This window comes from Callorhinchus milii, unplaced genomic scaffold (genome assembly GCF_018977255.1).
Source record: "Callorhinchus milii isolate IMCB2004 unplaced genomic scaffold, IMCB_Cmil_1.0 Scaffold46, whole genome shotgun sequence".
NCBI lineage: Eukaryota > Metazoa > Chordata > Chondrichthyes > Chimaeriformes > Callorhinchidae > Callorhinchus > Callorhinchus milii.
Window position 1 is genome coordinate 31,608 of NW_024704787.1, and position 15,171 is coordinate 46,778.

At 42.0% G+C, this 15,171-nt stretch overlaps 1 protein-coding gene across 1 annotated transcript in view; it reads right to left on the reverse strand.

Moving 5' to 3' along the window:
* f5 (coagulation factor V) overlaps window positions 1-12,868 on the reverse strand; it is a 39,471-nt gene extending 26,603 nt beyond the window's left edge. Inside the window, 6 exon segments of the mRNA XM_007901739.2 lie at window positions 2,459-2,680; window positions 3,693-3,851; window positions 4,472-4,681; window positions 12,008-12,130; window positions 12,339-12,433; window positions 12,718-12,868. Coding sequence (XP_007899930.2) covers window positions 2,459-2,680; window positions 3,693-3,851; window positions 4,472-4,681; window positions 12,008-12,130; window positions 12,339-12,433; window positions 12,718-12,848 — 940 coding nt within the window. The 5' untranslated portion in view covers window positions 12,849-12,868.
* Between the last annotated feature and the right edge of the window lie 2,303 nt (window positions 12,869-15,171).

A 15,171-nucleotide genomic window follows, 5' to 3' on the forward strand; every position in this document is an offset into this window, starting at 1 on the left:
TCCATTCGGTGATTGGGAGCCAGTGAGCCTGGCATTGACTGGTGTGATGGGGGTACAGAGTTTTGTGCGGGTGAGTATCCGGGTGGCGGAGTTTGCATTAATTGGATTTAGTGTATGGTGGAGCTGTGGAGACCAGCGAGGAGGGCACTGGAATAGTCCAGCTGGGAAGTTACAAAGGCAAGGACGAGGGTTTCAACTGGTTCAGTTGTGAGGTACGGATAGAGGCAGACAACGTAATGGAGGTGGAAAAAAGTGGCTCTGGTCAGGGAACAGATGTGTAGTAGAAAGGAAAGCTGGGGATCGAACCTGACACCTAAGTTGAGCATGGGTTCGGAGAGTCTGAGGGAGAGTCCAGGGAAGTTGAAGAGTTAAGACCTGCAGGAGGGAAGGTGCTGATGGGAGCAAAAGATTATGGTTTGACATCTTGCTGACATTCAGCTGCAGGAAATTTGCAGTCATCCAGGCCTTATTATCCATCTAACAAGCTAACAGAACATCAGCGGACTGGGAGTCGCAGCTGGAGGAGAAGTAGAATTGGGTGACAGCCGCATACATGTGAAAGTTGACTCCATGTCTGTGGATGACATTGCAGAGAGGAAGCATGCAGATGAGGAAAAGAAGGGGGCCAAGGATGGAGCCTTGGGATACCCCACAGATGACCAGGCAGGGGAGAGAGGAAAAACCATTGGCCGAGATGAAGTGCTGGCGGTTGGTTAAGTAGGACTCAAAACATGCGAGTCCAGTTTCCACTAAGGTGGATGAGGGAGGAGAGGTGGTGGAAGAGGATGACGTGGTCGACTGTGTCGAACACAGTGGAGAGGTCCAGGAGGACGAGGAGGCAGAGGGAGCCCTGATCACAGAGAGAGGACATTGCTTGTTATTTTGTTGAGCTCTGTCTCTGTGCTACGCACTGGGCAGAAACCAGACTGGAAGGGTTTGAGTAGGGATTGGCGGGGGAGGTGTGAGCAAACTGGTTTGCAACAATACATTCCAGGGTTTTGGCCAGGAAGGGCAGGTTTGAAATAGGATGGTACTGCGTGAGGTTGAAGGGAACGAGGGAAGGGTTTTTAAGGAGAGTAGTGATGACAGCTGTTTTGAATATGAGTGGGACTGAGCCTGAGGAGAGGGACTGATTTATGGTGTCTGCCAGCATTGGGCAGAGGAGGGGGAGTTGAGCGACCAGAAGTTGGGTCGGGAGGAAATCGAGGCAGCAGGTGGTGGGTTTCATCCGGGTGATGGAGGATAAGAGAGAGGAATGAGAAATGGGTGCAAAGGAGTGTGGGTTGGGGCTCATGGTAGGAGCCGTGGGAGGAGGAGTAGGTGAAGGAGAAGGAATGGGGGATGGTGGTGGGAAACATGGGACAGGAGAAGGAGGTGGCCAGGTGGATGTTATCTATCTTGGAGATAAAGAAGCTAAGACCTCTTCACACTTGGCATTAGATATTAGGATTGAGGGTGCTGGATGGGGCATGCGGAGAGGTGGTGGGTGGTAGAGAACAGGATTTTGGAGTTGCTTTTGGCTTCCAGAATGACCTGCGAGTAGAATGCAGGTTTGGAGATGGTTTTGGATTTCAAAGGGACAAGGGAATTAAAGGAGGAGGAGGGGCGATCATTTAGCAGCTTGACGGCTGCATCAGGATCGCTGCGGGTGGAAGCCAGAGGGAGAGAAGGTCCGAGGATAAGAGGGCATTTGTGAGGGACTCGGGTGGAAGCTTTTTCCATGGACGGAAAAAGACAGTGGAGGGCTTGGAGGAGGGGAGGGGGATACAGGAGAAGAGGGAGATAATGAAGTGGTCAGAGATGGCCTTGTCCGTGATGGACAGACCAGAGATGTCTAGGCCATGGCTAATAACGAGGGCAAGAGGGTGGCCACGGTTGTGGGTTGGGGAATTAATATGGAGGATGAGGTTTAGGGTGGAGAGGAGTGCAGTGAAGTCTAAGGAAATGGGGCAGGAGGAGTTGAGGTGAATGTCACTCAAGATAAACAGGTGTTCAGTGCAGAGGTCCAGGAATGAGAGGAGGCAGGAGGTATCCTCGAGAAAGGAACCAGGGGGTTTGGGGAGGCGGTAGATTAGGAGAATTTTGAGGGAGAGCGAGGAGTGATGGTACAGAGTGAGGTGCTCAAATGTCTACGACATTACAAATGCATGTTTTGCAGTTAAGGTTAGTACCACTATAGATGCTACCAGAGACTTAGAGGCCAATTCCATGGGGTTTTAAGGGACAGACTGGACAGGAGGATTGGATCTGAGACTTGCACTTCTTCACCGAACAAGGGATTCTAAACTGCACCTTAGCTGTGATTTTTCTGACTTTGAGTGCTCAATGAGCTCAAAAAACATTTCAGTCCATGACAGTGAGAATCCTCACCATAATGAACATGAAATTTCCTCTCCTTTCTTGCTAACATTTAAAAAATAGATATGATTCAAAATGTTAACTGTGACACTGTTGTTACCCTGGCGATGTTGTTGCACTTGAGATGACAGCAGCCATTTTCCATTTTCCTTTGGACACATCAGCGCTGTGACCGACGAGACTGGAGATAGACCGATGGTTGAGACCATGTGATTATCATGCAGCAGGACCTGGCCATTGAAATGAACGGAGAAGATTTCTTCACTTGAGCTCATTCCAATAAAATGCCAGCTAATTTCAGTTTGAGCACAGACGTTGAACTCTGCAACAATAATATAGATGAATTGCATAACGGAGAAATAATGCATTAAAACATAACACTTGCTGGTCAATATCTTTAAAGCCTAAAGCAATAGCATTGGTTCTCCTCCTTCCAAGAAACTGAGAACATACTGAGACCTCAAACTGATCACTAAACTTACTGATCTTTTCCTTATGGTTTGATGGCTGGATTTTGCATTGTAAAATGGTAACAAGAAAATATGTATTTTTAGTGATCAATGCAAGGATGATCCCAGATGCATAGAAAACAGGCCACAAACACAATAGACAGTCACTTTGAGCAACAATAACTAATGAATTTCATAACAGACAACAGAAAATGTTTCTGCGAATAAACAGCTGGAATGGGTTACCAAGAAGAACAGTTGAGGGTAGGATGCCAGATTCCTGTAAGAAACAGCTTGACCTTGGTAGGGTTGGGACTCTGGGAGCATAAGATCTTATGAAGTTGGAGCATTGAGTGAATTATAGGGAGCACCCAGAAAATGTGAATCCAAAGTTGAGGATATTTAATAATTAATAGCACAAAACAGCATTGCTATTAGGTGTGAACTGAAGTTACTGCTACACGGTATACTTGTAAAATGAATGCTTTTCAGAAATGTCTATAGCAGAATGGAAGTTGAATTGAAAACATATTACAAAGGGTGAGTTGTACTTTGGAAAACTGTTATAGTATCTTTAAAGGTATCACAGAGACTGATCAGTGTAGAATTGGCAACAGTCACAATGATGATAAAGCCATTGTCCCTTTTTGACCCTGATTCATGGCATTTTCAAAAGAACACAGACAATAGGATAAACTGATATTTGTCATCCAATTACATTGACTGCTTAAGAGTTTCTCAGAGAGGTGGGTTTGACTAAATTGAACAATAGTCTGGTGATTATTGTTGTTCATCATCTTTCTCTTTGCTGGCAATGTCGCTCGTGACAGAAATGTTAACTCAATTGAAAGACAAGTGATAATTCCATTCCATACCATTACATACCTGGTAATGTACCATTTGTAAAGCCATTAATGGAATACATTTTGATCTCGGACTTTCTTTTGTTTTCATAATACCAGCTTTCACTTTCATCAAATACAGAAAACAACAAAACAAACTCTTCTTTAAAATGTATTTGTTTCCCTGCTTCATCCAAACTTCCTATACAGAGTGAAGAAATGTTAAAAATGTTACTGGCATTGTTTAAATCCAATGTACAGTTTCAAGCATTTAGTTTCTCCAAGCAATACATATTAGTGCAATATACAAGGGCCTGTAGCTAAAATATTTATACTTGCGTTTGATTATAACAGCTTACATTGTAGAAAAGTCTCAAAGCGCTTCACAGTAAAGTGCAGTGACCGTTTATTGTTGGTGAACACGACAGCCAGTTTGCACACAGCAATTTCCCACAAACAACCATAAAATTAATGACTAATTTCATCTGAAGGATTGTTGGCCAGAACACCGAGAAAAACTGCCTTCTCTTTTGAACCTTTAATGTCCACCGAAAGAGGCAATTGGGGCCTGGATTTAATATTGCATTCGAATGACAGTACCCCCAAGAATGCAGTGAACTCCCAGTACTCCTTGCATTGGAATGTCAATCTAGACTTTGAGCTCATAAAGAGCCTGATTTGGGGTTTAATCCCACAAACTTCAAACGGTGAGAGTCCTGCCATCTGGGTCAGGCTGACACCTGATTGCTAAAGAATCCAGCATGTTTAACAGTAAAAGTTAAATGTTTATTAGTAAAAGTAAATTAAATGATCGGAAGTTACCAGGTTTACAGATAAGTAGAGCTCCGATCAACCCGGAATGGAAGTCTTTCAAGTTGTCGACGTCAGAACTGTAGATATACGTGAGGCACTGAGAGTCAGACTCAGTTGGTGCCACATCTTTTGTGATCTCCCATTTATAGGTGTATTCCTCAAGTGGTAGAATAGGATCCTTCTTGTCTACAAAATGCAAGCTATTCTCACGGAAGAATCCTAAGTACACAAAAGGCAATGTTGGTGTTTCATTCATTATACATTGCTAACATATGGTCACATTTGCCATTCTGAAAAGCCCTCTGGGTAAAGAAATGCTTCCTGGTGTCTGTCCTGAAATTGCCCTTTGCAACTCTAAACCTATGTCCTCCACTGTCTTAACATATCCAAAAGCATTGTTCTGAGTTTATCTTTTTTAAATGTAATGTCCAAACATTTTTGTAAATCCCGTGAGGAAACCAAAGGGCAGCACATCTCATTTTCCGTCTGTCCTTCAAATAGAATTGTGCTCTCTCCGGATGACTTTTATGAAAAGGGGGGGCAGTTGCTTTGCTGCGTTTCTGTCACACAATTGACCATGTTCACAAGTACCACATCGATGAGCACATGAAATCTTGGAAACATTGTGAACACAAGGCAGCGACAATAAAGAATAAAAATGAAGACAAAATACTTTTGATATATAGTATATATATATTAAATGCAAATGTATCATTATTTGCTTTTACTTTAATTTTGAAAATCTTAATTTGTATGATTCCAAAAGCTAATCTCCCTCCTTTTTGATTGAATTTTAAAAGCACATAAAACAACTACAGCAAACAAAAACAAATAGATCTGGGCTCATAAAACTCATTGAAGAATGTCAGTCTACAGCTGTGCCTCAGGCCCACAATCTGTACTTATAGGTGTAAAATTTACATTTGTTTATTGATTTCTGAGTTACATTTGGAGAACAGGAGTACAGACCAAAGACAGTGAAAAAGCTGGCAGCCTGTTCTGAGAGTGAGAAAGAGGCATGTGTCAACCTTTATCCAGAGAATCATGCAAGACAGCAGACAAAAGTTCGGACTGCTTTTGAAAAAGCATCCGTCAATTTGTACCTATAAACCAGTTCGTATTTTGGATCTTCACCAGCTAGCAACAATGGATGCAGAAAAAGACTTATATAGTAATGTGACTCCTGGCCTTTCAACTATTTCAATCTTCGAAAGGCATGCTTACAAAGCAGCTGGAGAAAATATCCCAGCAAACCACAAAATAGCAGCTCGCTAGGCAGCACAGCCTGAGCCACTTGCGAAACTTGCTAAAATTGCAAGAAGATACATTTGGCTACCAGTGAGCACAGCTGACATTGAAAGGTTATTTGGTATTTATTCAGACCGCCTCAAAGATAATGGACAAAGCCTAACAAGAAAATATAAAGATTTTTCTCATGTTAAAATGTAGCTAACACTAAACATTTGGCTGCAAATTTTTTGTGTTTCTGTGAAAATTTGATTTTGAACATTTTAATTTCTCTGCAAACTGTGTTAAAACTACACTTTTGCACTTTTTGAAAGGTGTTATGTTCTGTTTTTGTTAAAGAAGACATTAATAACTCCCCCCCCAATAATCTATGATGTGTTATTGCTTCATGTTTAATTTTTTAAAAATGAGAAAAGAGAAAAAAAATGTAGGTGGTTCCAAGCAATGGTTTTGCTCCATTGTTTGGCCTAGCCCTGATCCTAATCCTGTTTTTAGAACATAAGCAATCTATGACCTGATTGGAGATCTAATACAGCCCATTGTGCCAGCCCCCTCATGACATGATCCCCCATATCTCTTTCATCTTTCGCTTTGGCAAGTTCTATTCCTCCCATGCAATACATGCGTTTCCTATTCTTACTTCCTATAATGCGATACCTTGCATTTATCAGCATTGGCCTTCATTTGCAAATCATCAGTCAATGCACACATGCTAAGTGCATTATCATTATAGCACAAGTCAGATTATAGCTTGAGTAGATTGTGGACCTCCACTCGTATATTGTGACCAAGATTATTAGGTTAGTTACCCAACAACAACAACTTGGATTTATATAGCGCCCTCCACACTGGACGGTATCTCAGAGTGCTTCACAGTAACGGATCCCGGGGCCGAGCCAGGGGGAGGGGGAAGAAGGTGACCAAAGGCGCGGTCGGAAAGAAAGGTCTTCATACCCAATATGAATTCAACAGCCAGCCAGGAAGGAGATGAATGCCCTAGCTTGTTCAAAGAAAGACTGATGATGTTAAGAGTAAATTTTTTAGAAAAGCTATCTTCGGGATAGGAATGAGTTTGCGAACCACCAAATTAGAAGTGTATTTTTAAGAAAATCGAGTGGCATTGCCCTTTAAGCAGATTGACCTGCATATGCTTCACTGAAGATGTTTGGCAACTGCACGCTGCTGGTCAACCAGAAGAGAGAGAAAATGTACCAGCGTCATTACAATGACGTTTCAAATGAAACATTCTCCCATTTACTCCAACCATAACCATTTTACTCTGTTCAGTGCTGAACCTAAAGATGTACAGGCTACAATAACACTCCATAGGGCTGCATACACAGCACCGCACAGGGCTAGCTCATTGGCAGGACCTGGAAGGGCAGAACAGTCACTGAGGGCAGGAAATCATCTCACTCAACCACTGTTGAGTGAGATCAAAGCCCTAATGAGTAGGGTGGTCTTAGCTGGACAAGCAACGGGAAAGCTTGCCAAACAGTGAATTCAATGCAAGCAATGGTGGTTTTAGCTGGTTAGATTTCAGCAGTACCCCAACCACAATCTGGAGTCCCCAAGCCTTGGCTCTTGCCTAATACTTTACTGGAATTAGATAAGCAGGATGTGTCCCTCCAGGGAGAGAGTGCGCATTCCATTCCAACAATTTATCTCTGGAATTTCCATGTGTATGTGGGATTCATGGAATTCTCAGTTTGGTTTGGATACTCTTAAGCATGGAGATGGTTTTCACATGTGTCAGACACCCGGCTGACCAAAAAAATGGTTGCATTCACAGGCCCCCATTTGACTGTAGAAGTATTTCATCTGGTTTATTCTGTTGTGTCAAGCATGACATTTTCCTCTATAACCAACTTCAAAATAGCCTCTCTTAAATACCATGCCCACTACCTGTTCATGTTGAGTGAGTGCACCAGTTACCAATCTCTGATGATATTAAGAGCTAAATGTATCAGAAACGCTGTCCTCATCATAGGAATGAGTTTGTGAACCACCAAATTAGAAGGTCTTTTTTTTAAAAAAATTGAGTGTCATTGCCTTTTACACAGAGTGCCCCACATAAACTTCACTGAAAACCTTTGGGAACTGCACACTGCTAGTCAAGCAGAACAAGGAGAAGATGTACCAGTGTCATTGCAGTGACGTTTCAAATAAAACATTTTCCCATTTACTTCAAGCATAACAATTTGACTTTCAGCTGTTAGCTCTGTCCTTTCTACACCCACAGTACTCCAAATCCCTCATGACCTTAGCTTTAAGACTATTCTCTGAAGTATATGCAGAATTTCAAAACTCTTACATCCAGTCATAACTTGAGACCCAAATTGCCTGGATCTGGCAGCATCCTGAAAATTAATTGTGCAGTATGTTGTGCAGCATTAATTTTCTGAATGAAGAAAATGCACAGCTTTTTATAATTTTGATTCCCAATTGAAACAAAAGTTACATAAAGTTACATTCAGACAATATGATAATGGAATGCTTTTCCAAGCTTTTGAACCATTAATAATTAACATAAATATTGACTCTTCTTGATATACACTCATCCCAAAGTACGCAACTTTGTTAAACATTAAGTCAGCCGCCAATGAATAAGCAACAGATTATTTACATTGAGCAGCCACCAAAATGGGGGTTTCAAAGTTGTGCACTACTCTGTAGACTAATAAATCAGGGGTTAATGGAAGGAATTGCACCTCTGTTAAAAGAATGAGGTATGAGGAACAACTAGATACCAATAATACAAAATTAATACAGTAAAACTTAGATAAATCTTATCTTGATAAATCGTATAATCTCCTAAATTGTACCGAGTTCCATTCGGTTTCCTATCAAAACCACTTAGATTTCTTTGCACTAGTTATACTAATCATCTCCTAACTTGTAACACCGCTCTTATCCTCCGTTACTCCTGCACTTACCACTTACATTGAATTGAGGGAAACGACATCCTGATTCGTCGACGCATGCGCAGAAGAAGTTAATTTTCCACGACTCAATGTGATTCCGATTCATGCGAATGTGGCGACAGGTCAAGACACATTCAATCGTAGGAAACGTAGTCTCTACCTGTCACCACATGCACACTTTCCGGTTATAGCACTGAATTACCACATGTGCACTTACCGACTGCGCATTCGCGGTGTTGATTATATGACTTTATATGATTTATACAAGTTTGCCTGCAACTTGGACTTTGCATAAGTCATAAATGTTATGGTCCCGACTGATACGACTTATGTGAGTTTTACTGTATCATTGTCCACGCCAGAGGAGCATAATGTAGGACAGAGTGGCATCTAACTTTGTGCCCTTTGGAGTAAAATATTTGAATCACCTGTTTACTATTAAAAAAAAGTTGCACCTCACTATTGCCAAAATGCGCCTTAATCCTAAATTAATTGTTTCATTTTTATATTTGGATTAATAACAGCAGATTAATGGACTAGTCTAGACATGATTGTACCAACTTCTTAAATCTTGTGATAATTCCTGAGTATTTGGGACAGTAGTTCAAAGGTTCTAGCATCAGTCAATGTGCATCAGACTTACATTATGAAGCAATGCTGAAATTACAGGTAATAATGTTACTTTTTTGATGTAAACAATGTTACATGAAATGTGAGCCAGAGGCAAACTGCACCACAATCGAGCTTGTGATTGATATATCTTGTAAAGTGTAAGTTTGAATGAATAACCTGCCAATGATACCCACAGCTAAACCTGTTAAAGCAACCACCTTGTTCAGCAAACACCTGCTGTCAAAAACTGCCGTGGATCAGTCCCGACCGATTTTCCACAAAAGACCACCTTTATTCAACAACCACCTGACTAACGCAACCAGTGGCCACTCTTTTTTTTAGCCCCATCAGTGTACCCTTTTAGCAGCCAATTGAGTGAATTTAAGTGTACTTACTGGTAATGCACTACCAATTTCCGTGAGCCAAAAATTTCTGCGGGCCAGTGTGTAGACACAGGTGAGGCTCCTGGCACATTTACCAACTGAGCAGCCCAATGATACCCACAGCTTTCTGCCTCACCAGTGAGATGGCGTTGGTAAATGAGCTAGGAGTTTAATGGGCTTCGACACATGGGCCAAATTTATTGGCCACAGAATCTTTTTTAAAAGAATTCAGGTCCAATCAATCAACAAATGAACCCTTACTCAGAGGCCACCCTTACATAAAGGCCACTTTGGTCCAGTCCTGCGTGGTTGCCGAAACAGGTTTGACTGCATATCATTAAGTAATTGTTGGAGACAATATTCTATTCTATTTATGTACTATATTTTAAGGTCTAGAACAGTGGTTTTCAAAGTTTTTGTGCTGCGCCCCACTTTGGGTATTAATGTCCCATGCACACCACTGTCCTTCTAGAACATACCTATAACATACCTCAGGAGGTACGGGCTCATCACCACCTTGGCCCCTTGGACCCGGGCTGGTTAGCGACCAATATTTAAATCAGAGGGAACAGGCCAAACTAGTATTTTGTTTGTTTGTTCCTCTCTGTTTGTTAGTTTCTGAGGCCTGGCCTCTCCTCACACTTGGCTTCTCTCTCTCACCCACCACTGAATTCCTGCTACTTTTGCCTTTTGAGTTTGTAAAAGGATTCATAGCACTTCATCAGGAATGAAAGATTTTCTCACGCGATTTGCTAGAAACTTTTAGAATTTGCATTGAGACTTTGTTTGCACAGGATAACGGGGCTCACACAATTTGTTACACAATGTTGCCTGCGTTTGTTTGCTGTTCATGGTTCAACATCCCTTCACGCTGGTTACTTTATATGGGCTTTGTGTGTGTTTCTTTGCTTTACAGATAAATAATTGTTAATGCACATGCTGAATTCACATGCTCAGATAGCTTGCAACCACCTGATGGTACCTGACTTTACCATAGTCATGTTTAACCAATACTGAAACACACCAAAATTAAAATGTGAGGCAGGGAATTAATTGATGTCTGAACCTTATGCAATAGAAAATTTAAACACCATCCCTCACCATTGGTTAACAGCATAACTATAGACAAATGTAAAATTTGGAAAATATTTTCATGTACTTTTAGATATTTTCCAAACATATTCCTTGCCAAAGAAAGAAATAGACTTTTCATAGTTTTTTATCACAACAAAGTGTCTTAACATACTTCATAAGTAACAACTGTTAAACATGACAGCCCCTTGCACCATTAAGGTTCTTCAAGAAGCCTGAGCTGAATGGCCAATTTATCTGGAAGATTGCTGGAAGAAATTCCCTCCTCTTCTCAAGTAGTATCATGGCATCTTCAAGGTCTACCTGAATATACACAGATTGGACCTCAGTTTAATGTCTCATTTGAAAGACAGTACCGCTGAAAATACAGCTCTCCCCCAGGACTGCACTGGAGTATCAGTCTTGATTAGTGGTGGCCAACCTTTTTGGTCGGCTAACCAAATAATTTTTTCTTTAATGGAGTTTTCTTCATTTATGGCTAAGCTATGGGTATTATAGCTCGGTATCTGCTGAAAATAAGGTATTGATTTGGTGTGGGTGTTTAGGTCACTTCTTGATGCCCCAATCTCGTATCAGTACATTCATCGCAAACACGTCTCCTGAAGAAAGATTCTGCTAATATTCTCTCTGCCCCTTCAAAAGTAAATAGAGCGACAAACAGACTTTTAACCCTCTGTCTCACATTATTTAAGTATGACAGATCACCCTTTGGCAATTCTCTGGTCTGGTAGTTCAAGTGTCACTATATTTCACACAACATTTCATTCTCTTCATGTGGACATATTCTTATACGATTCCATTCTTTCCTAACCGGATATTGATTTAGCTGCTCTTTAGAGGCATGAAACAACACAGCTCTCAGCAGAAATATTTAATACATACTAATTCTACACATGTACCACTCATGGGCACCAACCCATCTCCAATGCCTGGGCCAACCCACTGTGCATTGTGTAACAATGTTTGATTAAAATGTGCAACATTCTATTAGTTGCCTTGCTTCAAAAGATCCAAACATTCACAATAGCCATCCTTAAAGCCTCTGATATAATCTTGACTCAACATATAACTTCAACTACTGTCCACAGTGCCCTTTATGATGGGAAAGACCAACAACCTGAAACACTTTTTGGGGTGTCAGCTGAGTGTCGTGATACATAATGTGTAAATTGCACTCTTAGTTTTTCCTTAATAGTTGTTGGTCAGATAGTCAGTCAGTCCATGCTGCTGTTGGCAAGATTGACTGTACACCCGCTCCGCTGTATATCACTTGCATTCAAACTTACCCTCAGCTGTTTTTCCATATGGAACTCCTTGTGGGCGAATGTTGAAAGGATAACTGGCCTTATTCTTGAAGTGGACTTGCAATGTATCTCCTATTTCGGCACGCAGAGTGGGCCCCAGGAGCCCTGCAAATATCCCCCCCAAGAGATAAGATACACATTGTAATATATATTGTACATCGCCTCAACTCAGTTGGACCTGCATTTGAACTATTAGCGCCCCGAGACGCTGCAACGTCAAGGAACCGTATAAGTACATGCAAGTTGTTTTTGTTAGCAAATAAAATTTACGGTCAACTGGAACAATCATCCAATCATATGCTAAAACAATTACCTTTCCATGCTGGGCTGTCTACTTCGGTTGTAAAACTGGAGTCTTCATACTCTTTGTAAATGACCTTTCGGTAGGTTTTTGCAGTAGTGGATGACCTAAATAACACAAACTTATTTAATTTCCGGGAACGTATCAGGTGAAATCATTGAGAAATCTGCTACCTGGTGGCACATCCTGATATCAAAGATTGATTCTTCTTTTTTTTAAAAAAAAGAGACACACTGCATTGTAAAACTAGAGCTGTGCAAAGCAAGAAAGTGCATTACAATGAGTGCACTTCTTCTCCCCACCGTGAAAGCAGCCCTCAACTACTCCGAAGTGTCGGGAGGGGGTCAGCACAAGAAATAAAGTCATCCGAAAACGTGAGCATTGGTTTAACCTGTCTGCTTGGTGGCCGGAATAAACCCATTCAATTTCAACAGAAGCGATGCAGTGCTGCCTGACTGCAGTCAGCCCTCCCTGGGTCACAGCGGAGATGACCAGCAGCAGGAGACTGGAGGAGAGGCTCATCGCTTGGCTCTGCTCCTCTCTGCTCCTCTGCTGGAGTTGCCCAGTCTTTGCTTTTTTTTATTTGGCCGCTGAAGTTATACTGTTGGGGGAGTTTGGTGAACCCAGTGGGGGTGGGAGGGAGGAGAGATCGGTTCTCGTTTCCGTCCACTTCCTCCTCTTCCGACAGTGCGAACGAAATGCAAACGCTCACTTTTAACGCAAAACGTTCGGGTTTTTTTTTTTTTGCAAGAGTGGGGCTCAGCCCCTTCCCGGGAGCAGCCCGCACTGCACCAGCCACAAAGAGTCTTATTTTAATATGCAACTTGCACAACTACCCTCTCCTCTGCTGAGCTGCCGATCTTAACATCAACAGCATCACCGAAATCAACCCCCACAACCTGAACACGATCCCTGGGTCCAAAAAAAATGCACCGAGTTCCAGTACAGGTGCAGAAAATTGGATGGTTTGAGTGGTCCCAACTTGCACGATCCTCACTGAATTATGTGTTGTCACATAATAATAATAATAATAATCTTTGCATTTGATATAGCGCTTTTCACGTCTGGAGGACGTCCCAAAGCGCTTCACAGAACACACTGTAAAGTGAATTGACTGCATATTTGTGGGCGAACGCGGCAGCCAATTGCGCACAGCAATGTCCCACAAACAGTTGTAGATTGAAAATGACCAATTTAATTATTGTTTTTAGTTTTGGAGGGATTATTATTAGGCGTGTGGAGTAAGGAAACTTGCCCGAGGTTTCGCCCTCTGCCTGGAATTGGACTCAGTTCTCTCGCTTGCAAAGCAAGTGCTCTAACCACTGAGCTACAGGACTCCACATGTAGATACCTTCTGCTCTGGCAGGTAAAGCAACAGTGGAACAGGCCACTCAACTCAGCAATGATAATAATAATAATAATAATTCTTAGGTGGGATGTCAGGTTTTTACTGAACCATGGACACCACACTTCACGGAAGGGTGAGGAGGTCAGAGCCGCAGGGGAGAGGACGTTACCGGGAGCTAAAGAGTTTGGCTTCCACCTTGTTGACGTTCAGCTGCAGGAAGGTTGTATTCGTCCAGGCCCTGATGTCTGCCAGACAAGCTGACAGGACACCAGCGGACCTGGAGTCATAGCTGGATGAGAAGCAGATTTGTGTGTCATCCGCATACATGTGGAAGCCCGTCCTGTGCCTGTGGGTGACATCGCCCAGAGGGAGCATGTAAATGAGGAAAAAGAAGGGAACAAGGATTGAGAACAAGGGGAACAAGGAACACCTCAGATTACTGTACGGGGGGGGGGGGGGGGGGGGGGCAGGAGGAAAAAGTGCTGTGGAGAAGTGATGTCGGTTGGTTAAGTAGGACTCAAACAGGTGAGTGCAGTCCCACTGAGGTGGATGAGGGAGGAAACATGGTAGAGGAGGAGAGTGTGATGACTGTGTCAAATACAGTGGAGAATCAGGTAAATTCTTTCAAATCTAAAGCAATACAAATTTCTACATCTGTGCTGCTTATGTTGTGCTAGCTTAGGGTGACCATATTTTGCAAACCAAATCTGGGGATGCACACAAAATAAATGAACTCACCACAATTCTTCATGCTCAGTACCAGACAAACATTAACCAGACAAGCATTAGGATTAACGGCTATATTTCTCTGATGAATGTACCTGTTTTATAATGTTAATTGTTCTTGCTCAGTTTGTTGCTGAACTCAAGACAGGGTAAATTTGGCCAGCGGCACAATACCTTATGTCCTTGGATTTGGGGGATTTATGTTTGCCCTATGAAAAATAGGAATAGGAAATCCCACATTTGGACTTGCATTTATGGCATAACCTGATTTGGATAATCAATTCATTCCTTGTTTATTGCAACCTGTAAGCACGTATTTGGAAATCTGGTAAATGTGGACTTTTATTATTTGAACTGCAGGTGGAATAAAACACAAAAAGACAATCATAAACAAGAGGCCAAAGTTGATCCTGTAGTACCACTTTGCTCCTGTTTGTGGGGTTATGGAGAACAGGGATTTCTATAGTTCAGCAGCGCCACCAACAGGTATTGCAAATTATATATGTTGAATGCCTGAAAATTAAGGCATTGTTTCAGGGTTTAGTAATAACCTAATTAATAAAGTCACTGCCCAGTATTCTACCTGAGCCAAAATAAAGCAAGACGTTCATATATTCACCCCGAAGCTTGTTGGACATTAACTAAGTTAGGAAGGTGAGCTACAAGGAGGAATTAAGTTCTTGATCACCATCTTGTTAAATGCAACATCCAACAATGCAATTATTAGGTAAGTAGGAATTCTCCCTCCAGGGAGAGACTGACTGCACATTT